Source organism: Triticum aestivum, chromosome 1A (assembly GCF_018294505.1).
Source record: "Triticum aestivum cultivar Chinese Spring chromosome 1A, IWGSC CS RefSeq v2.1, whole genome shotgun sequence".
NCBI lineage: Eukaryota > Viridiplantae > Streptophyta > Magnoliopsida > Poales > Poaceae > Triticum > Triticum aestivum.
The window spans coordinates 295,472,506-295,495,201 of NC_057794.1; the positions used below are offsets into that span (position 1 = coordinate 295,472,506).

Genomic DNA, 22,696 nt, shown 5'->3' on the forward strand with positions numbered 1-22,696 from the left:
ATCTGAAAGGTGATTTGTTTGACATGTGGACATGACTAAAAATGCCATGTCTGAGCTACTGTATTTGCCATATATACACTACTATAGTTGCCACGTCTGATCCACTAGATTTTTCATGTGGTATCCGCTAGATTAGCCATGTGGGATTTGCTAGATTGTGAAAAAAATGCCACGTGTAAACATTTCAGAAAACACTGACCATTAGGAGAAGGCAACAACCCTTGTAGTACATCTTTTTGGCAAAGGCATCATGAAGGAAGTCATCAATAAAATTATACCAATTCATGTTTTAAACATCTTTCAGCTTGTCCTGCAAATTCAAAAAGGACAGCATGCACGGTTAAAAAACAAATTGAAAAAGCATGTTAGTACGAGACAACAGAAAGAAGAAAGCAAAACAAAAAGTGATGAAAATGTACTAGGATAGGTAAGCATATGTTGCTTGGGCGAAGGGACATGGTAGGCGCAAAGACGGACGAGATCAGGTACGTGAGGAGCTTCATCTTGAAGACATTGCCGTGGATTTTCATAGCAGCCAACGAATTCACAAGGGCAGTCATAGCAGACATGGATTGCTCGCTGGGAAACAATCGAGGGAACAAATCTTCCTCAGCTTTGCTGTCCACCTGGTAAGGGACTTCCATTCCTCCATGGGGGACACCCAAGGTGGTGAAAATAGAGTACTCGTTCAAAAGGAGCCTTCCATGTCCCGGAATGACAAATTCCCTAGAAGCAGGGTCATAAATCTCCCGAGCCAATCACACACAGTATTCACTAAGTTTGTGCATCAGGCATCCATCAATGCCTGCATCCCCATCTCGGCAACAACTGCCTTCTAGTCAGAACTGAATCCCTTGTTCAGTTCAGTCAATCGTTCTTGCGTGGTTTCTTCTTCTGGAAACAATTCAACAAGAATAAAAAATGAAGGTAATAAGAAAGAAAAACTTAAAACTTGTCAAATGTGCATCTGAAAAAATAAATAGAATCTTTGTTCCACTTGGAATATACAATGTATATGTTTTTTTTTTAAATTTAGGGTGCTGAGGTTGACATGTTTCGTGTGCTGGTATTGCCGTATGAAGTAAATTGTGGTAACCAGGTGCAATGTGCTAAACTTGCCATGTGGCAGCTACTGCAGAGAAAGCATGAAGTCTGGAAAGGTAGTTACCGTATGCAATGTGTTGTAATTGCCATGTGCAATAACTGAATGTTGCCATGTTCACTTTGATATTTTTTTGCCATAATAAAGGCACAAACCGTCAAAGGGAAGATGAAAAGCAAGAATAAACCTCCTTCTTGTCTTTTTTTGCAACCAGCCGCATCATTTGGTGGCAGCGGCATGAAGTCATCATCTTCATCTTCCTGATGGTTGCGAATCATGATGCTGTAAAAAAGAACAAATGCACTAAAAGAGAAAAGGAAAAAAATGTTAGAAAACTGTTCAAACAGTGCAACTACGTTGCACAAGAAGTACACCAGTATGGAAAAATGATGTATAATGTATTTGCCATGGCAACTATTTACATGTTCTTCCTCGTTTTGCAATATCAACTTCATCTCCATTGGAAAATTTTGAGTATGCAAATGAATAAATACGTAGTTCATATGTCTTGCTTAATCATTAGGCATGACAGAAAATCAGAGTGATAAACACAAAAAGTAGTAGGATGTAAGGGGGGGACCTGATGGAGCGTGGATTGCAAAGATTGAAGAAGGCCGCTGAATGAAATGCAGGTACTGTGTCATGCCCATGATAACTAAATAACATGGTAACTTTGTTTGAAAACATCATGAAAATGTTGAAAGTCAGAGAAAAGATGCCATGTATTTATGCAGTACCATGGTAAGTGATGGGCCGTGGTTTAGAGAAAGTTGCCATGGTTTTTTTAGTAGTATTGTTATGTTATGCTCCAAATTCAAGTATAAAGAGAAAGACTAACTTCTGACGAGCAAGCAGAGCGAGGCCCGTCGCCGGTAGGCTTGGGCTGAAGCGGAGAGTACACACATGGCAAGTATTGGGTTGTTAAGAGGAAGTTGTCATGTTCGTCATACACACATTGTGATGAAAAAAAAACAGTTGTTGTGATCGTGTACACTGACATAGCAAAACAACCATGGGGACCCTCAGATATATTTACACGTTGACATCATGAAAGCCACCAAAACTTGGACATTCACACTAAATAACCCATCATAATAGCAGGAAATGTGGCATGCCCAATATGACTAAATAACATGCCAATTTTGTTGAGAAACAACATGACAAAAATTAAAAATCAGCTACAGTACCCATGTTTATGTTCACTGGCATGACATTTGATGGACTATGGTCCACAGGAAGTTGCCATGTTCTTAGTGTAGGACTACGACAAGTGTTTAGGTTATGGCACATGGAGAGTTGCCAAAGTTGCCATGTTCATATTCAGTGGCATGGTAGTTGATGGATCCTGGTCCAGAGAAAGTTGCCATGATTATTATTCAGTAGTATGAAAAAAATGATCGGTTGCAGTTTAAAAAATTTGCCATGTTCTTATGAAAGGAGTACGACAAGTGTTCAGCTTATGGCACAGGGAGAGTTGCCATGTGTGTAGTGAGTAAGAAGTCAAACTGATGAGTTGTAGTTGAGCAAAAGTTGCCATGTTCTTATACAAAAATTGCAAGGAATCTCTAAATTACAACAAAAATGCAGGTAATGTGGCATGCCCAAGACTAGTAAATAACATGGTAATTTAGTTGAAAACAACATGTCAAGTGTTGGAAAAATAGAGAAAGATGCCATGATTATATTCAGTAGCATGGCTAGTGATGGTTATGTGGTTTAGACAAAGTTGCCATGTTTTCAATCAGAAGTATGGCAATGAGTATATGTTCCAGGTTCTGGCACAAAGATAGTTGTCATATTTTTCTACAGAAACATGACAAGTAAGTGGTTGTGGTTAGGAGGAAGTTGCCATGTTCTACCTAAGCAACATGACAAAGTGTTCAGGTACCAATTCAGAGGAAGTCGCCATGTTTGCATTTAGTAACATGACAATTAGATGGGATGTGACTAAAAGAAAAATGCCATGTTCTTGTACCAATTGTGACGATCAAAAACAGTTTTCTATGAAATCTCAATCGAATGTTTGCACCAAAAAAAGCAATTTAAATATAGGGCTCATACAAACTGAACAAAGCATGCGCTGTGTCTGTAGATTTACACTGTCATAAACTTCAACGACGAGGCTAGGCTAGCTACACTGCAGGGACTGCCCTCCCCCCGGCGACCGTAACCGGCCGCCCGTACCATTCTGTCGTGGATTCGTCAAGGAACCAACACGGAAAAACAAAGGAGCAATATGGAGAAAGTGAGTGTTCGCGCGACACTGCGGGTGGAGCTTTCCGCGGGTGGAATGCCAACTCCGTGACGAACCTATCTATGCGGCAGCGACTCCCCGGTGACAGGAAACGAGATCCCGTACCATTGCACCACGGATTCGCCATGAAACTGCCACCGGAGCACAAAGAAGAAATGGGGAAGCATCGAGGGGTTCACGGTTACCTTGCGCGGCTTCAAAGTTTCCCGGCGATGCAGCGGCTGCATGGACTCCCGACGACGGGAGCCGGCCTACGTGACACTTCTGACGCGGTTTCGCCGGAGAGTCGCCATGGAATCGCCTCTGCGTCGCCCCAACTGCCACAAAGATGGGAAAAATGAAGTAGAATGCGGGGTGGATGAGAAGTGAAGGCAACTGGATGATTAAAACATATTCGTGTTGAAATAACCGCGAGGTGGCGCATATGATTAAAACATATGCGCGGCTTCAAAGTTTCCCGGCAATGCAGCGGCTGCATGGACTCCCGATGACGGGAGCCGGCCTATGTGACACTTCTGACGCGGTTTCGCCGGAGAGTCGCCATGGAATCGCCTCTGCGTCGCCCCAACTGCCACAAAGATGGAGAAAATGAAGTAGAATGCGGGGTGGATGAGAAGTGAAGGCAATTGGATGATTAAAACATATTCGTGTTGAAATAACCGCGAGGTGGCGATCGTGCGAGAGGCCGTTCGTGCGAGCATGATGATGCGACGCTTAACTCAGGAAATAGCTGCAAGATTCGTGCACGCAAAATAAACGTAAATAACTGCGTTTGGACCAAATTTTTTGAGCATTGGTACAGACACAAGCGCTCATATACACGCGCATACACTCACCCCTATGAACGCGCACACACACACCCTACCCTTATGAGCACCTCCGAGATATCATCTTGAGATTTATGAAGTCACCATAGGCGCCTCGTCGTCGACGGGAGCGTCTCCTCCCACTGAAAGCGCATCGCCGGAAATCCTAAAATAAATCCAGAAATAATGCGAGCACCAGGATTTGAACCCTGGTGGGTTGGGGATATCACTGTACACCTAACCAACTCAACCACAGGTTGATTCGCGTTTGGACCAAATTGATAAGTGCCAAACGTGGGGCATTTATCATTTTGGATAAAAAAAAGCGGTGTGTGTTCTGCAGCTTAGATTAGATTGGGCCCGGTTTTATGAAAAACCAATACGCGCCGGTGGACTCGTGGGTCTTCTTCTCTGCAGCCTTAAACCCCCACGCGCCCGCCGCCTCCTCCCCTCTCCCCTCCCTCTCTAGGGTTTTACCCTTCCCGCCGAAAGCCGAACGCCGCCGCCACTCGTCGGAGCCCTACTTCTTCGTGCCATACCCCAGCGCACCGTATCCCTCCTACGGGCATGCAGACGGCGGCCGGGAAATCGTCCGCCGCCGCGGCGGCGGCGGCGGGTAAGGAGGAGGACTACGCGACGCTGCGGGAGCTGTACCGGCCGCACATCGAGTCGTTCGACTACTTCCTCGACGAGGGGCTCGACAAGATGCTCCTCTCCATCCGCCCCATGGAGATCACCGACCCCTCCTCCAACGCTACCCTCAGAAATATCCTTTGTGCTTCACTTCGTTTTGTTTTCACTCGCCCAGAAAAATGTTTATTTTACGGATTTATGCTTTGTTCGTCATTGCACTTGCTATGTTAGCTATAGGATTTTAGCAATCGCGACTTGGAGCAAGTAGTACCCGCTATCAGTGTCCAATTTCCCGTTGCTTGCCTGGTTAGCAGCTGTTGCAGGACACAGTCACTTTCATCTGTATTCAGAGCAGGAAGTGAACAAAAAGACATAGTGGTAGATTTTCTGGAGCACGACACCAGTATTTCTGGCCGCAGCCCCCCTTTTTTTATGTGGATTTGCATTTGTTACCCACCCCAGTGGACTGTAGCTAAGTTAATACTTCCTCCGTCCGAAAAAGTTTGTCCCAAGCTTGTTCCTCAAATGGATGTATCTCGCACTAACTTTGTGCTAGATACATCCATTTGAGGGACAAGTTTTTTCGGACGGAGGGAGCTTTAGGATAAGAACTCGGAGAGTCATTCTAAATAGTACTTGGTGCCAACTCAGAACTACTAAAGTACACATTAAGCTTTCGTCTATTGCTTCTTTGGACGCGGATACTTAATTACCATGAAACCAATTAATTTCCAGTACAGTTTATAAGGCATGCTAAATTAATGGATACTTGGATATTACAGTGAATGATGCATAAAACAGCATGGTTAATGCTCTCCTTGTGTCTTCTCCTTAACAATTGTCTGTACTGTCCTTAGAGAAGGGTCATGTGCTCCCACCGATGAAGGATGGTCGGTTGGAACAACCGCTCTACCCGCAAGAGGTTTATATATTTCCTTTCCTCGCAATATTTTATCCATTTTTATCTTAAGCATTGACACATATGCATATATCATAGTCCGTACTGATTTGCTATGTTATTGGAGTTTACTTTGTAAATGTATACTGGTGTTTGTAGGTCTGACTCATTTTTCCCATTTTCATTTTGTCGGAGCAGTGCAGGCAAGGTAGAATTTCATATGGTGGCGAATTCAAAGTGGAGGCTGTCTTCCAATTTAATGATGGGGCGCCAATCAGACAAACCTTCAATTTTGGTCATTTGCCGATTATGTTGATGGTTGTTACCTATTCTTGACTACTCTTCTAATTTCACTTTTTGATTCATGTGCTGAAGTAATTTCTTTTGCTCTTGGTACTCCCTCCATTCCAATGAATAAAGCGCGCACACATTCTTAAATCAAACTTTGACCATAAATTAGACCAATAATATATATTTTGTGACTTGAAGATCATACCTTGAGAACTTCTTTCGAATATGAATTCAAGTTGCTTTGGTACTTCGTCTATTGTACTGCGGTCAACATGTCAGTATGCATTGTGTGTCTTTTTGAGCTTGGCCTTCTATGGTCTACTTCGTCTATCGTACTGCGGTCAACATATCAGTGTGCATTGTGTGTCTTTTTGAGCTTGGCCTTCTATGATCCCACATATGGTCCCACATAAGTTCAACAGTTGCAAACCGAACTAGCAAGTCAGGAGTTCCTCCCAACATTTGACCTTAAATACGCCTCAAAATAGCCATTACTATATTATAAGCTCAGTTGGTCGCAAGTGATTAAAATGTCCACGTTATGCCGTGAAGTTTGTTATGTTGTCTCATTTGAAGTAAGCTCTGATCATCCACGTGCCAGAACCTTGACTAGGTTTCGAGATGTTATGGCTTTCAACTATAGCCTACCCCTACTTGTTTGTGACTAAAAGGCTTTGTTGTTGTGGGTTCTTGTGACAACTGTTATGCATTTATCTTATTCTTCAGACAGATGAAAAATAGCATACTGTACAATAGTATAAAATTAGGAGTTATTTGTCTTACAACTGGTGTAATTACACCCACGTATCGTGCACAAATATCTAGTGTAAAGGGAGTATGTAGCTGTAGTTTGGGAGTGTATAAGGTTTATGTAGGTAGTATATATACTACTTCTTTATGCCAGTGTAAAGAACTGTTGTTGTTGCTTAATATCTTTTTAACTATTTATTTATGGGTGCTAAATTATTTTGTTTCAACCTCTGTGTGCATTCATTGATTCTTTTCCCTGAACTTTATGCTCTTGCTATTCCAGTCAAAACTTTGCCACCTAAGAGGCGCTGATCCACGTAAATTGATCTACCACGGTGAAGAGGCCACAGAAATGGGCGGGTGAGTTTGTTATGTACTTGCATGTTCATTTACTTTCCCCTTTCAGTTTACATTCTCTTTTCTGTGTTGTCAACTCCTTCCTCTACCTGTCATCTTTGGCTTGTTTGAAAATCAAATAATAAGATATTGTACGGACTGCATGCACTAGTGTGTTTTATACTTCTTCTCTGGGGCAGGCAACTGCACTACCAAATGGAACTCTTCAACTTTGTTGAAGTTGTGTTCTCATCTTTGCACCGTTCCAAGGCTTATAATTTTTTCTAATAGCATCGTACTTGTGGTAAATAAAAATGATTTCGGTATTTAGTACAGTGTCAAACTATTCATACTTCTTTGTTGGTCCTGAATTATGCTGTTCATATTGTTCCCTCTTTTTATTATTTCACTATTCTGATGCATGTTCTATTTTCTTTTAGGTACTTTATAAGTGGTGGCTTGGAGAGACTTATCCGAATTCTTATTTTACAGAAGCGTAATTATGTAAGGCAGGCACACCATTGCTTGGAGCTTTATATCAGTAGGCTACTATTTGTTAGATAAAAAAAAGTAGACAACATCATTTCTGATGAGGAATTTGCTATGTCAATTTTCAGCCTATGGGCATGGTCCGTGGTGCTTTTATTAAACGTGGTGCGGGATACACTGACAAAGCAGTGGTGATGAGGTATTGTCTGCTTGCTTCTTTAAGTTTCCAACTGCTTATATACTTTCTGCTTATACTAGATGGTCACGGCAGACTAACTTTAAAGCATTAAAATACAAATAAGCTGTCCATTACTACAATATAACTGTATATTGCACACAGAACTGGATAATGATTGGAAACAGCTTGACATCTCTTATATCTGGATCACATTATAGTTTGGGAGTCCATCACTGCACTGGAAAGAAATAGGGGTGATGTTATCAACTTGAGACCATGGTATCTTCGGTTGTTTGCCACTTAATGGGAAATGGACATGATTTCTGCCTGATATTTTCTTCAAAATCTACCTTTTCGTGTCCAGACCAGCTGGATGCAAAACCTGCACCCTGTTCTTTTTTGAGATGCTTTATACTTTATAACTTTAAAGTTTCAAGCTGTCATTTGAATTAGGGATTATAGGATGAGCATCACCTTAAGCTGACATGTGGCAGCAGAAATGTATGGATTCACTGTGAGATACCACTATACAATAACTTTGTTCATAGTTTCCACCATTGAGATGGTATGGTTTAGAACTCGGAAAGTTTGCTGGAAAGTTGTCACCAAGTTTTGTTTCAGCTTCTCTTGTACACAAGCACTAGTAAGCGCTAATGGGATGGTGGGGACAAAATACTGGACAGGGCCTTGGTTTTACTGACTTAAAGTCCCTCCACCTTCTCTTACATATCTTTGTTTTTCTAAAACCTCGTTTTAACCAGGGTTGGGCACTTATTAAAAAAATTGGACACTGAAGAGATAAAAAGATCTTTTGTCTGGTTTTCTGTATATTAAGCAGGAACCTCGGATGGATGAGGTGTCTATATTAAGCATCAAGTTTCTTCTGTATGCTTTTACTGTGTTACTTGATATTGCCATTTATTTTCCCTCCAACAGATGTGTTCATCACGACCAGTCCAGCGTGACTGTAAAGTTGTATTACCTACAAAATGGAAGTGCAAGGCTAGGGTTTTGGTAAGTTTGTGTTGGTACATAGCGAGTCGAAGAGGAGGAAGGTTTTTCCCCCAAATTGACCTTTTTGAATTTGTGGTCAAAATAGGTTTGCAGGCAGAGAAATTCTCCTTCCAGTTGGGATTGTTCTCAAGGTAGAATACTATCATCATTTGCTGATGCTTACCATTTCATAACTAGAATTATAATCCATCAACGTTCATTTTGTGTACAGTGCCATGGTTTATGTGAGTAAAAACAACATCTGTTTACTTTCATCTCCATTTCTTCATCGTAGATCCCCGGGACAGGCATTGTATTACGTTGAGGGCCTCTTTGATTCGCAGGATTCTAGAAACACGGAAATAGAAAAAACATATGATTGGAATGGCGTGGTCATCTCAATCCTACAGGATTTTGGGTTGTTTGATTGCATCGTAGTTAAAACAAAGGATTCTTTCGAAGAGGTTTGAGTGGGTACTATAGAAATCCTATGGGAAGTAGTACAAAGAAATCCTTAGGAAAAACTCCTATAGGATTCAATCCTATGAATCAAACAACCAACATAGGAAAAATTCCTAAGGATTCTAATCCTCCAAAATTCCTATGAAAATCCTTTCAATCAAAGGAGTCCTGAAAGTACTTAGAATGTTGGACATTTGCTGTGTTCCATTTTGTTAAGCTGTGTTCTATTAATGATTCTTAACATCATGAACTAATTCTATGCTGTAAAGTCACTATTCAGCTTATTTTAATAGTTCCATCCTCATCTTTTGCAAAGCTAAGTATCCTTTGGTTTAAATAGGTACTGTGCCCCTTTTGTATTAGTATTTAGCTTTTTACTGGGTTATCAAATGATCATGCTTTTATCTTATAGATAATATATCCAGGGTACGTTCTCAGTATCCTTACCATTGGTTCCAAGTACACTGCCTTTACTGGATTTTGGATCTACCAATGCAGGCCCTTATTGATACAAGTGACCGGGAAATATTTGCAAGCCTGACATGCTGCTACAGTGATAAACGTGAAAGAGGAAAGGGAGTTGTCAGCACTCAGCTAATTGGTGAAAGGACACAAATAATTCTTGACGAAGTCAGAGCTCTGTCCCTTTTCACGCGCACGCAATGCTTAGTGCATATTGGTACTTTTTGGTAGTTTGATATATTTATTTTGCATTATAGTATCTTCAAGCCCTCTTATTTGTTGACATCGTTAATGATCTCTCAAATGCAGGCAAGTACTTTCGGTCTGCAATGGAAGGTTTTGAAAAAGATGATTATGAAACCGTGAGTGTTTTCTTTGTTTTTGTTTGCATGTGTTAATATTTGGATCTTTCTTCACTTTGGCCATTCCACACTGTTTAGGTTGCTGAGGCGGTTATCAAGGACTATATTCTCGTGCACCTGCAAAATGACAACCACGCAAAGTTTAATCTTTTAATGTGAGTTAATTTTTTTGTTACCATATCATGAAATTTCTGTCCTTTCGATTACTTTTAACCACGTGTGTTTCTTTCTTTTTCTTGCATTAGATTTATGCTGCAGAAACTTTATGCTCTTGTTGATCAAACTACGTCACCTGATAATCCTGACGCACTTCAATTCCAAGAAGCACTCTTGCCTGGGCACCTGATCACAGTTTTTCTTAAGGTTACGGAGCTTCCCTTGTTTATTTCTTTTGGAAAAGCGGTTCTATAGAACTACTCCCTCCGTCCCATAATATAAGAGCCTTTCGGACACTACACTAGTGTAAAAAACGCTCTTATATTATGGGACAGAGGGAGTATAACAGTGCACCGTTACGATGTTCTAAATTCCTATTTTATTCTTCTTCGTCACTCCACATTTGCAAGGGTATTTTATTTGTCTACCGTGATGTTGAATTTATTTCAACATCGCTCCTTATATAAATACAATATTGAGAAAATAGACTGGAATTTTTTTCTCAGAAGGTGCAAACAAGCATATTTTGCACATCCTTCATTAAGAGGAGGAGCAAAACCATATTTACCAGAGTTTAGAGGTCCATACTTGCGTCTCACATGCCCATAACAACACTTTTATACAACACAAAAGTGTTACACATGATTTATGTTGTTGTTTTGGTGTGTCTTATGTTGATGTTAGTGCCATTAATTCCTTGGGGCAATTTTTGATTCTTCTATCTCCCATATTTCTTGAAGTTTTCTTTTATATCTGCAGGATAGGATTCAAGATTGGTTGCAAAAGTCTAAGCGTTTAATTATGGAAGAGATTACGAAGAATAAAAGCTTTCAACTCAATAACTGTATGTTTATTCTACTCAAGTTTTATACCAAAAAGCATTAGTTTATGTGTATATGCCTGCAATTTTTTTCCACATGAGGATCTAATTGCTGATCGTATGGTTCCATAACACTTGGATCTGTGTAGAAGTGTACCATAGTTATTTTGATCTCTTGGAATATCAAGATCCTGTCGTGATAATATATAGGTTGATATATGAAACATTTTTTGAATTATAAATTTATTTTATTTACTGGTTACGATATGAAGCATGTGTTGTGTGCACTTAATTTAGTTTGGTTCATTTCCGAGATTCTTCTTTCGGTTCTTTTTCAGAGGAGTACAATGAATTTTCTACTGATGCATTAATGATCATGCAATAACAAGCACACCTTGCCTGACACACTCGCCCAACTAGCTCTCTTAAGGGAAGTGTGATCTGCTGCAAGTATCCTAATTCTCTGGAGTTGTGCTCTGAGGTGAAACCACACAATTCATTGACCAATATCTAGAATAATGTTTAACCGGACCACGAAAATAACCATTTCAGAGGGCTGGGATAGCAACTGGAATTTGCACTCACAGCTATAAATAATACTCCCTCCATTAAAGAATATAAGGTGTATCAATTTTTGTGCAAGTCAAACATTTGTATGTTTGACAAAGATTAGAGAATAAAACATCAACATCTGCAACTAATAGATAAACTACGAAGATACTTTACATGATGGATCAAATGATATAAATTTGGTATTGTAGATATTGATATATTTTTCTAGAAACTTGGTCAAACATGCACATGTTTGACTTTTGAAAAAACTAATTACACCTTATATGTTGGAATGGAGGGTGTGTTGCATATCCTTGAATTGTTTAAGTATATTCAGTTCAAGATCTCATGGTGATGCTTGCTTGAACTCTGTAATGAGGATCTCTAGTTAGCTTCAAGTTATTGAGAGATAATCTAATACTATTTCTCGTGAGTATATAAAATGCCATGGAGATAACTTCAGGGTAACACAAGCATGTGAATTCTGTCTTCACTCTTTTATCCCTTCTGTTGAAATATGATTGGTATGGAGAAGAGAATCTTCCTTTTAGTCAATTGGTAGCTGCTTTATAGACCAAATCGACAATTTTATCATGTACCTTTTCAGTGGTATCGAGAAGTCCTATTTTGGAAGGCCGGGGAATCTGGATGTGAGTGTAGGCGGGGCATTTTTTAATTAGGACAGATCGCAATTTATAAATCACTAATGCATGCACTAAAATTGTGAAATGGCCCCAGCTTATAAAATATTGTTAAGGATGTGTGCCGACATGGTGATGTACTTTGGATTTGGATCCTAGGGCTTAAAGGAGATGAACACTGTTGTATGTTTTGGTTATTCTGACCAGTTAGATAATACCACAAGCCAGACAAGCTGAACACCGAATAATGAAGTAGCATGATTGCACTCAGCAAACAAAAAACTAGCTCAATAAAGCAGTCTAAATTGGCCAGATTTGGGTCAATTGGTGTTCATTTCTCTAGTATATTTACATTTACTCACCATTTAATGGCCCTTTTGCACCAGTTTTTAGGTTGAGATGTGGTTGTTGGATTTTGTTAGCTGAGTTATTTTTTCAGTACATTGGCATGTTTTATGTTTCACTAATCGTATGTGTTGATTTGTGCAGCACTGGAGATTAGGAAATTTCTTAGTAAATATACAACATCTGTAGGCAGAGCTATTGAGACCTTGATAAAGGTTGGCAGAGCGAATTCACAATCAATGTTGGATCTTCCACAGGTGTGCCCCTTGGGATGCCTACTTCTTTGCTTAAAAAGAAAACGCAGCGCCTACTTCATTTACTTCATTTATTATAGGACACATAATAGTTTTAGCTTGTAAGACATCATTTCCCTGGAATTTTATTGACGCAATTGATTCCTTTTCTTCTGATTATGAGAAAGACGGTACTTGACAAAGATTATGAATTCTGATCCATTTTTCTGTTGGAATTTTGATGTCAATGCTGACGGCATCGATCTTTTCCAAGCCGCTTCTGTTCTTATGTTGTCAGTGTTTATATGTTTATTCCATGCCACTTTGAGAAATAATATGCATTTCTTTGTTAAATTTCAGAGAGAAGGGATGACCATTCAAGCTGAGCGACTCAACTTTCATCGCTATATCTCACATTTTCGTTCTGTTCATAGGGGTTCTTCTTTTGCTAAAATGCGTACAACAACTGTTAGAAAGTTACTTCCAGAGTATGTGATCCTCACACGTTATTATATTATTGTTTTCTTGCATCCAACATTGCTTGTTCTGAGAATTTCTATGTAGGTCCTGGGGTTTCCTGTGTCCAGTTCATACACCGGATGGAGAGCCTTGTGGCTTACTGAACCATATGACTTCCATATGCCGTAAGATATTCACAAGTTGTCATTCTTTTGGATTGAATTTTTTATCTTCTCTGTTGTCTTTGCCAACATGATGCATGCGTGTGCAAAGCTTCTTGGGATTGGGAGTAGTGCTGCTAAGAATGTCAGCGTATTATACTTTTTACCATTAGTTAATCGTCGGTACTTCCAGGTATTTCATCCTGCTACAACTCAGAAGGGGCAATTAAAGATTTTCAGAAAATAAAGGATAAGCTTTTAGTTGAATTGGTTCGTGGTGGAATGATCCCGTTGTTGCCGAAGATGGAGCATACTGGTCCCCCGGAGATCCTACATGTCCATTTGGATGGATGCATTGTCGGTTCTATTGCTTCTGCTAAGATTGAGGAAGTAGTTAACTATCTTCGAAGATTAAAGCTACTGGCACACCCAGCGGTTTGTTCTCTTACATATTTGTAGTTTTTTTGTTTTTTCATGTGAGCGACATATTTTGTTGTAAAGCACTAACTCAGAGGATCATGTTCCAAATTCTGCATTAGACTCCGGAGGATTTAGAAGTGGGCTATGTTCCCTTAAGTCTTGGTGGGGCTTATCCTGGGCTCTATCTTTTTACAAGTCCTGCAAGATTTGTTCGACCAGTGAAAAATCTGGTTAGCCTACCTGATGGAGAGCCACGTATTGAGCTTATTGGACCATTTGAACAGGTCTCCTTTGATCAATTCTTTCAATCTCATATCAGTTCACTTGCCACTAATATTATGAGAACTGATTTTTAATTATATTTTAGGCATTTATGGAGATACGATGTCCTGATGGTGGGGACGGTGGGAGAAAAAAGGAGTTTCCTGCGACACATGAAGAAATTCACCCTACTGCCATTCTCAGTGTAGTTGCAAATCTGACTCCTTGGTCTGATCACAACCAAAGTCCTCGGAACATGTACCAATGCCAGGTCAATAGTCTTATATTGCCTATGTGATGATCAATTGATCATGCATAATGATTAAATAAGGGCGAGGCTCTTCTCTTTTGGACTGACTAATCCTCCTGCCTATTCTCTGTAGATGGCAAAGCAAACTATGGGTTTTTGTGGCCAAGCTTTAAAATATCGTACAGATGTCAAGGCATTCCATCTACAGGTTTGTTTTGCCTGTTTCATATTCAAATGACCAGTGCATTCATGAGTTGTCTTTGTTTAAATTTTATACATGTATTATACTTGCTTAATCAGCTTTATATGTTTCTTAAGGAATTGATAATTTGAACTGCCTATGAGCATACATCTAAAGCCTGGGTTTTGTGAATTTGTAGCAGACAGTTATCAGATGTCACTAGGTAGAGCTATAATTTGGCTGTTTATTACTCTAGTGCATAACGTAATATTTGGTCATGTATCCGCACCAACTGTATCTCATCCAGGCCCCAGCAGAATTTGGTGATCCAGTGCCTTTCTAAAGCCTTCAATAGTTTTCTTAAAATATACTCCCTCTGTTCCCAAATATTTGTCTTTCTAGAGATTTCAACAAATGACTACATATGAAGCAAAGTTGGTTGCGAGATCTTATGGGTTTCACCTCTAGCCTACCCCAACTTGTTTGGGACTAAAGGCTTTGTTGTTGTTGTTGTTGTACTACATATGAAGCAAAATGAGTGAATCTACACTCTAAAATATGTCTACATACATCCGTATATTGTTACCATTTGAAATGTCTAGAAAGACAAATATTTGGGAACGGAGGGAGTATGAAATAGTTGGTAAAAGTAGGTAGAGTAAAAATCACTCAGACTTCGGAGCTCCTCAAGTGGCTCGTTGTTGAAATACAGAATTAAGTTTTGTCGGGATTTCTTGAGACCAAGTTGAAGGGTTAATATTTTCCATGGATGACAGAAGGTTCATCTCTTTGTGATTGAGAATTTGCCATGAAAGAGCTAAAAAAGGAAAATTAAGCATGAACACACACAGCCTTCACGCGCCGCTCTACCAATATGATGTCATCTATCTATCTCTATTATTACAATAGGATAGATTTCCGAGTAACTCTATTAATTTTTCTCTTGCTTACACTTCGTCTGCTCCCCTGCCCCTTCCCTGCATACACAATTAACACCACTTGTTGTAAACTATTGTCTCCTTATAAACCATCTTTCTTGGCTTGCAGACTCCTCAGTCACCAATTGTTCGAACAGCTACATATAAAAAATATCATATGGATGAATTTCCATCAGGAACAAATGCCATTGTTGCGGTGCTATCATATACAGGGTAAGCCTTCTATCATGCTACGGCAGTATGATTATTTGTGAAAATTTTCTGGACATGATAAATTGTTCTTGTAATCTAGTTATGACATGGAGGATGCCATGATTTTAAATAAATCAGCCGTTGACCGTGGGATGTTCCGTGGAGATATCTTCCAGGTAATTATGGCCTGTGAGGCTGTGAGCTGTTCTTTTATCTACAAGAACTTCACTAGTCATGCATAAATTCGTGCTGTCTAGTTTAGAACCTTTTCTTTCATACAATATCTATGGAGTCTCAAAGCATGCTTTATAGAGCCTAAACAGCTGTAGGCAGTTTTTGCTTTCCCCACCTTTCGCAATGTATGGGATGTAGTCTTTTTTTTTTCTATGACCAGTCAATGGTTCTCTCTGGCAACATATGAGTAGTCCACTAACAAAGTCTACTTTAGTTGTGCCGCTATATACATAAGAAAAATTCTGATTTTCTCTGTGGAATGTTTGTCTGGCTCCCTTCTATAATTACAACCTCAGATTCGTCATGTGTTTGAAGAATCACAAACGATCAGTTTGCTGTGAATAGTAGCGTTTGTCCTTTGGTTTTCCTTCTTTCTCTGGTAATTTATCAGATTTGTCTCCTTTGAAGTAACATAGAATGAACTCCAAATTTTAGACATCATACAGTAAACTCTGAAGAAAGTGGAACAAAATTACCACTCTCATTTCATCTTCTAGACTCTGAAAAACTAGAACATAAGTGCTGTACTCTTATTCCACCTTATTTTCAGTGTGAAACGTGTAGAACTTGAAATTGTACATGTTGTATACACCTTATTTTCACTAAGAACAATTGTAGTTTTCTTAGCATACACAGTGTATCTTGTTGTATATTTATATTTAGATGAGCTACATTGAGATTATTTAATGCTATTTTAATTGCATATACAAATAGATCGTAGGAGAATTCGAAAGTATGAGCCTTGACTTCTCAAAATTTTGTAAGTACTTTTCTGCGAACTCTTCCTGCAGACAGAGTGCATTGACTTGTCAGCAAAAAGGACAGAAAATGTCCCAGAAATCTTTGCCAAAAGCCCTCTTTCGAGGGACACGAACAATGTAATTGATTCAGATGGCCTTCCTCGGGTTGGAGAGGTAATGATCTATTTGTATGAATTAAGTCTTTCCCGTTTCAAGAGGAAGGAGAAGTGGTCAAGTTTCTTCTTATGGTATTGTCCTTACTCTGAGATGTATTTTCTGTGAACAGACAGTAGTTCCATATGAGCAGTACTACAGTATCTATAATACACTCACCGGTGCAATAAGGCCAGTCAGACTAAAGGGGACAGAGCCAGCAGTTATTGACTATGTTGCTCTCAACGGAACAAATTCAAAAGGTTCCCTGCAGAAGGTGAGTGCACCTCCACCTCAAGTTAAAAAAGCTGTTGCTTAAATTATTTCTAGGATTAGATTTTGTAAACCAATGGATTTCTCAAACGCTTGTATGACAGTGGCACTTTGTGTATGCTTAAATGCTACAAGAGGAAAAACTCTTAATTTCTCCAGACCACTTAAAACCTATGACTTCTTATGAACCAATGAACTTCAGTACTCCCTCTGATCCAAAACAAGCGTCGCAGTTTTGAACTAAGGTTAGTTCAACCTTAGTTCAAAATTGCGACACTTATTATGGATCGGAGGGAGTAGTATTTTGTACATTGAATTTCTCAAATGCTTACATGAAAATAGTTTCTGAGAAGTGTTCAGAGTTGTTTTTTCTTATCTCGCGTGCTTTTCTCCTTTATGTGTTTATCAGGTAAATATTCGTCTGCGTCGCAAGAGGAATCCTATAATTGGTGACAAGTTCAGCAGTAGACATGGGCAAAAGGGAGTTTGTTCACAGTTGTGGCCTGACATTGATATGCCGTTCTCTGCAAATACCGGCATGAGACCAGATCTCATCATTAATCCTCATGCTTTTCCTTCAAGAATGACAATTGCAATGCTTATAGAGTCCATAGCAGCAAAGGTGATATTTGCTTTGTGTTCTTAGATTGAGATAACCCAATATCGTATTGCATGTTTAAATAAATAACAACTGGGTTAATCCATAGGGAAAATGAATTGCTAAAATCAAGTAGAACTGATGCCACGTAAGCTTTGCTTTTCATATCTAAATTATTCCCCTCCTGATACGCACAAAACTATAGAATGAGTTTGGTGTATTGATGTACCTTCTATAATGATAATGCTTGGCATGTTTGGTGCTTTGAATTATTATGTATCCCTGCAGGCCTTGTGTTTTATCACTTTGTGGCAACTTTAGCTTTTCATCTATTTGGAGTTCCCTAAAGAAGAGTAATGCTTCTGTGCCACCAAACTCGAAATTGCATCAATGCAGAAATAACCGTATTAATATTTGGGGTGATGGGTTGTTTCTAATCAGGCCCTTGTTTTGCTGTGAAAATGCCCCTACTTACTTTGACACATTGAAACACTTCGAAATAAATTTCGTCGTTGCCAGTAAGAAAATTCACATGTCCTACAAAATCGTTGTTCTGATTTCTGATAGATTATTAAGAGAAGTACATATCTGATGCTGGGATTACTTTTTGTCTAAGAATAAACTTCGTATAATGATGGATAACATGTTAGCTTGACTATTTTAGTAGAGAATGCGTCTTTGCACCTTCAGTGACTGACATTTGTCTCTCCATAGGCTGGAAGTGCACATGGGAAGTTCATTGATGCCACACCTTTTGCAAGCTCAGTCAAAGAGGACGGTGAAAATCGTTGTAAATATGATTCTATTGTGGATGAACTAGGTCCCATGCTAGCATCTTATGGATTTAATCATCATGGAACCGAGGTCCTGTACAGTGGGCTTTTTGGCACCGAGCTTCAATTTGAGATTTTCATTGGACCTGTTTACTACCAACGCCTTCGTCATATGGTCTCAGACAAATTTCAGGTGTGCAACTGTTTTATACTGAAAATAACACATGGTTCTCAAGCATAACCTGACAAGTGTTTACCTTCATAACGGTTTCGTTGCCATTCCTTTTGTAGACTGTCACTGACGTGCTATTTTTTTGTAGGTTCGCACCACAGGTCGTATAGACCAAGTAACGAAACAGCCAATAGGAGGAAGGAAACACGGCGGAGGGATTCGGTTCGGTGAGATGGAGCGTGACGCGCTCCTTGCTCACGGCGCTTCATATCTCTTGCACGACAGGCTCCATACCTGCTCGGACTATCACGTGGCGGACGTGTGCTCCCTTTGCGGGAGTCTCCTGTCGGCGACGGTAATAAATTCGGACACGCAGAAGAAATCCAAGCGCCACATGCTGGGCCTCAACACGGTGAGGCCCGCGAAGAACTTTGCGTGCCAGGCCTGCCAGACAAACAAAGGGATGGAGACGGTGGCGATGCCGTACGTCTTCAGGTATCTGGCGGCCGAGCTGGCGGCTATGAACATAAAGTTGGATCTACGGCTCAGCAACAGGAGAGAAGCTCCTCCGAGCAACGAATCTTGCTAGCAGGAACAAGGAAAGGAGAAGCATATGCATCTAGCCGTGGCGTGGCGCGGTGCAGAATATTCTGCTTAGTTAAGTGGAAAAATAGTATCTATGTCGTCCCATTTTTGGATCTTGTTTAGAGGGGCAGATTTTGCGCGTTGTATTGTTGTATAAAAAAACATCCAATGGATAGTTTGAAGTATACATTCTTTGCTTTGTAGTACTCCGTATCTGACATAGTCAGTTGTTACTCAGTATCAAAACAGAACCAGCAGCACTATTCGGGCACATATGAAAAGGGCGAAGAAGTAGAAGGGTGATTTCGAGTTGCATTGTATTCATTCCGTAACTAAAGTGGCAGATTTTTTGAATTTATATACATGTTCCGCTTGGATCTCACTGTGACAGACAGGATGGCCTGGTCGTGCTGCTGCCTTGTTCCTGGTGTTCTAGGAGTCCTGGTCCTGGAGGTTTCAAAGTCGCATTGGACCTCCGGTTCCGGTAGTGTGTCCGTAGAAATTTTTCTTGGTAGAACTTCACCAGGCAATTCGTACTCCTCCATCCGAAAATACTTGTCATCAAAATGAATAAAAAAAGAAGTTGCTTAGAGACAAGCAAATGTTCAATGACAAAATTATCATATAGGAAAGTGTTATTGGGGCCTAAAACCAATACTCTGCAGCATTTTTGGTATTCCCTTGGGCTGGGTTTAGAAGGCATAGTTTGTTGTCCTTTTTTTCAAGCACACACAAGAGAATTGCGTGTTTTTTATATTAAGGAGAGGGAAAACAGTTACAAGATGTTACAGCAGCGCTGACGAAACAGCACAATCCACGGATAGAAACTATTAAACGCTAAGTCACTCCTCTCGATAGCCCACCTAGCTTGGCTCTAATCCACATTTGAAATTCCTCTTGGACACGCCGAATTACCACATGAGGCATGGTAGCAACTTTATCAAACTCTCGTTTATTGCGCTCAAGCCAGATGGAGCGTAGCACAAGGCATACCATGGTGTTGATTCTCCCATGGCCACCAATTCTTGATGTTGTCCTAAGTCAAACTATTCTAACGTTGATAGTGTTCGGAGGAAAATGTCAACATCTATGAATTTTCCTTGATACTTAGGAGTATGATTTGCTCACTGCAAGCATTCAAGGCCATGCTTAGGTTAACCCGAAGTTGGGTAAGCAAAACACCAGTGGGGTATCCCTGCAGAAGCCTATCGCCTCCCATGTATGGGTAAGAGCATCTCCAACAACCGCGCCAAACTAGCGCCGCGCCGTAAAATTTCCCGTTTTAGCGCACGCGCAACCGGAATAGTTGCTTCAGCGGGCGCGTGAAAACAGCGCGCGCGGCATATGTAGTTCAGCGCGCGGGCCGAAACTCAATCATGCGTCGCTTATTTGCTGCGCGCTGGACTCTCGCGCGCTGGACTCTCGCGCGCTCGCTTGCACCTCCCACCCCCCATCCAGCCGCGCCGCCGCCGCCGACCGCGCCACCCGGCGACCGTTCCGGCGCTTCCCCGGCCTATCCCCGCCCCGCGGCGGCTTCTCCGCCCCCTTCTAGTCCCGCCGCTCCTCGCGCGCGTCTGTCCTCCGACGAACAGCGCGCGCGCGCTCGCTGCCGCTCGGCGCCCGCAAGGTGTTCGACAAAACGCCTAGAAGGTATGTATTGCTCAAAAGCCATGAATTTCGTGCATATTGATTGTAATTTTTTATAGTATAGTATTGAACATTGTAGATGAGTTCGTCGTATGATTCTTCCGAAGAAGAATTTGATATGGAAGAGGAGGAGAATCTTGCAATGATCCTAGCTATGCATATCAATAAAAAACCGAAGCACGGTGGTTCGGTTATGGGTCGGCAGAAAATTTGGAGGGATGGGATCGATGCCCACAACAGATTGATCAGGCATTATTTTGCGGAGAATCCCACATACCCCGAGTCGTATTTTCGTCGCCGGTTTAGGATGAGCACCAAGTTGTTCAGGCGCATTGCAGAGAAACTAGCGAGTCATGACCGCTTTTTTCAGCAAAGGAGGAATGCCGCCGGAGAGCTCGGGCATAGCACCTTTCAGAAGGTGACAGCCGCTTTGCGTATGTTGGCATACGGTATACCGGCTGATCTAGTTGATGATCACTTGGCTATAGGCGAGAGCCAAGTCATCATGTGTGTCAAGCGCTTCGCAGTCGGAATTGTGCAAGTGTTTGGCGAGGAGTATTTGAGATCTCCCAATGCTGAAGACGTCGCAAGGCTATTGGCGATGAACAAAGCTCGCGGCTTTCCTGGCATACTTGGCTCAATAGATTGCATGCATTGGAGTTGGAAGAATTGTCCAAAGGCATGACATGGGCAATTCCACGGACAAAAAAAGGGTTCCACTATAATCCTTGAAGCGGTGGCCGATCAAGAGAGTTGGATTTGGCATGCATTCTTTGGAATGCCTGGATCTTTGAATGACATCAATATTGTCAACCGGTCACCACTGATGAATAAGATTGCAAATGGTGAGTTGCCACCAGTGCAGTTTGTAGCAAATGGCCGTACATATAACTATGGCTATTATCTAGTGGACGACATCTATCCAAAGTGGCAAACCTTTGTCAAGCCGTTGAAAAAGCCAGAAGGTAAGAAAGAACTTGATTTCCACAATGCTCAGGCGGCGGCTAAAAAAGATGTGGAGAGAGTTTCTGGAATTTTGCAAGCCCAATTTGCTATTGTGAAAGGACCGGCTAGATTTTGGAATCAGAAAATGCTTTGGTACATCATGCACGCTTGTGTGATCATGCATAACATGATCATCGAGAATGAGCGTGGCCAAGATGTAGACTACTCTCAGTATGAGCTCTTGGGATATCCCATGCGAGTGTGACGGAGGGCTGAAAGGGTGGCCCGTTTTGTTGCCTCCTATCGTGCCATTCGACACCCCACAGTGCATAATGATCTTCAGAAAGATCTCACTGATGAGTGGTGGGCATGGAATGGACGATAAAGAGCATCATGATTTGTGCGTTCGATATTGTATTGTTGAACTATTTATTGTGTTGAATTGCACTATTTGTTGTATTGAATGATAAACTGTTTGTTTGAGTTGTAATAACGAAATTTAACTATTTATTTTGATTTATTTTTGTTTGTGTTTGATCTTTTCTGTTTTGGAATGCATATGTTGTTTGTGCGAGAATCGCGCGCGCTGCATTTTTACGCGCTGCTGGAGCGCTGCGCGCCGCGCCAAACCAGACGATGGGCGCGTAACAAAGCTGTTTTTTGCGCGCGGCACATTCGGCGCCTGTTGGAGATACTCTAACCATTTGCCGTAAGAAGCGCAGCTCCGAGAGTGACAGTTTGGTCTGGCATCACCGACCAAGGCATTGGTATTTCTTAGTTTCCTCGCATGAAAAAATCGGTGAGGAGTCTCTGAATCTTGGGATCATGGTGCTTCCACCAAGTAGCACAACGTCATCAATCAGCTCCTTGCTCCTGTCTAGTTGAGCCTCTCTCATGGCACTCTCCACCAATGCCATGCCTTTAAGGAACAAGTCATGCTTGATCAGCTTG

At 40.9% G+C, this 22,696-nt stretch overlaps 1 protein-coding gene across 1 annotated transcript; it reads left to right on the forward strand.

Moving 5' to 3' along the window:
• Positions 1 to 4,584: 4,584 nt before the first annotated feature.
• On the forward strand, positions 4,585 to 19,468 carry LOC123046729 (DNA-directed RNA polymerase I subunit 2). The gene is made up of 27 exons (XM_044470155.1): positions 4,585 to 4,928; positions 5,644 to 5,717; positions 5,892 to 6,011; positions 7,018 to 7,094; positions 7,511 to 7,574; positions 7,688 to 7,758; positions 8,674 to 8,751; positions 8,837 to 8,882; positions 9,691 to 9,871; positions 9,964 to 10,016; positions 10,095 to 10,171; positions 10,262 to 10,379; positions 10,932 to 11,016; positions 12,675 to 12,787; positions 13,124 to 13,251; positions 13,328 to 13,407; positions 13,577 to 13,818; positions 13,923 to 14,087; positions 14,171 to 14,335; positions 14,448 to 14,522; positions 15,543 to 15,646; positions 15,726 to 15,801; positions 16,651 to 16,773; positions 16,886 to 17,029; positions 17,435 to 17,647; positions 18,338 to 18,589; positions 18,717 to 19,468. Exons 1-27 carry the CDS (start codon positions 4,730 to 4,732, stop codon positions 19,155 to 19,157), a joined length of 3,564 nt encoding a protein of 1,187 aa, XP_044326090.1. The 5' UTR covers positions 4,585 to 4,729; the 3' UTR covers positions 19,158 to 19,468.
• The last annotated feature ends 3,228 nt before the right edge of the window (positions 19,469 to 22,696 follow it).

Bases quoted from the DNA above. Each gene is read 5' to 3' on its own strand.
- LOC123046729 (XM_044470155.1), top strand. From the start codon at position 4,730: ATGCAGACGGCGGCCGGGAAATCGTCCGCCGCCGCGGCGGCGGCGGCG. The intron at 4,929-5,643 runs ATATCCTTTGTG...AATTGTCTGTAC, and splicing joins CTCCAACGCTACCCTCAGAA to TGTCCTTAGAGAAGGGTCAT. The intron at 17,030-17,434 runs GTGAGTGCACCT...TGTGTTTATCAG, and splicing joins CAAAAGGTTCCCTGCAGAAG to GTAAATATTCGTCTGCGTCG.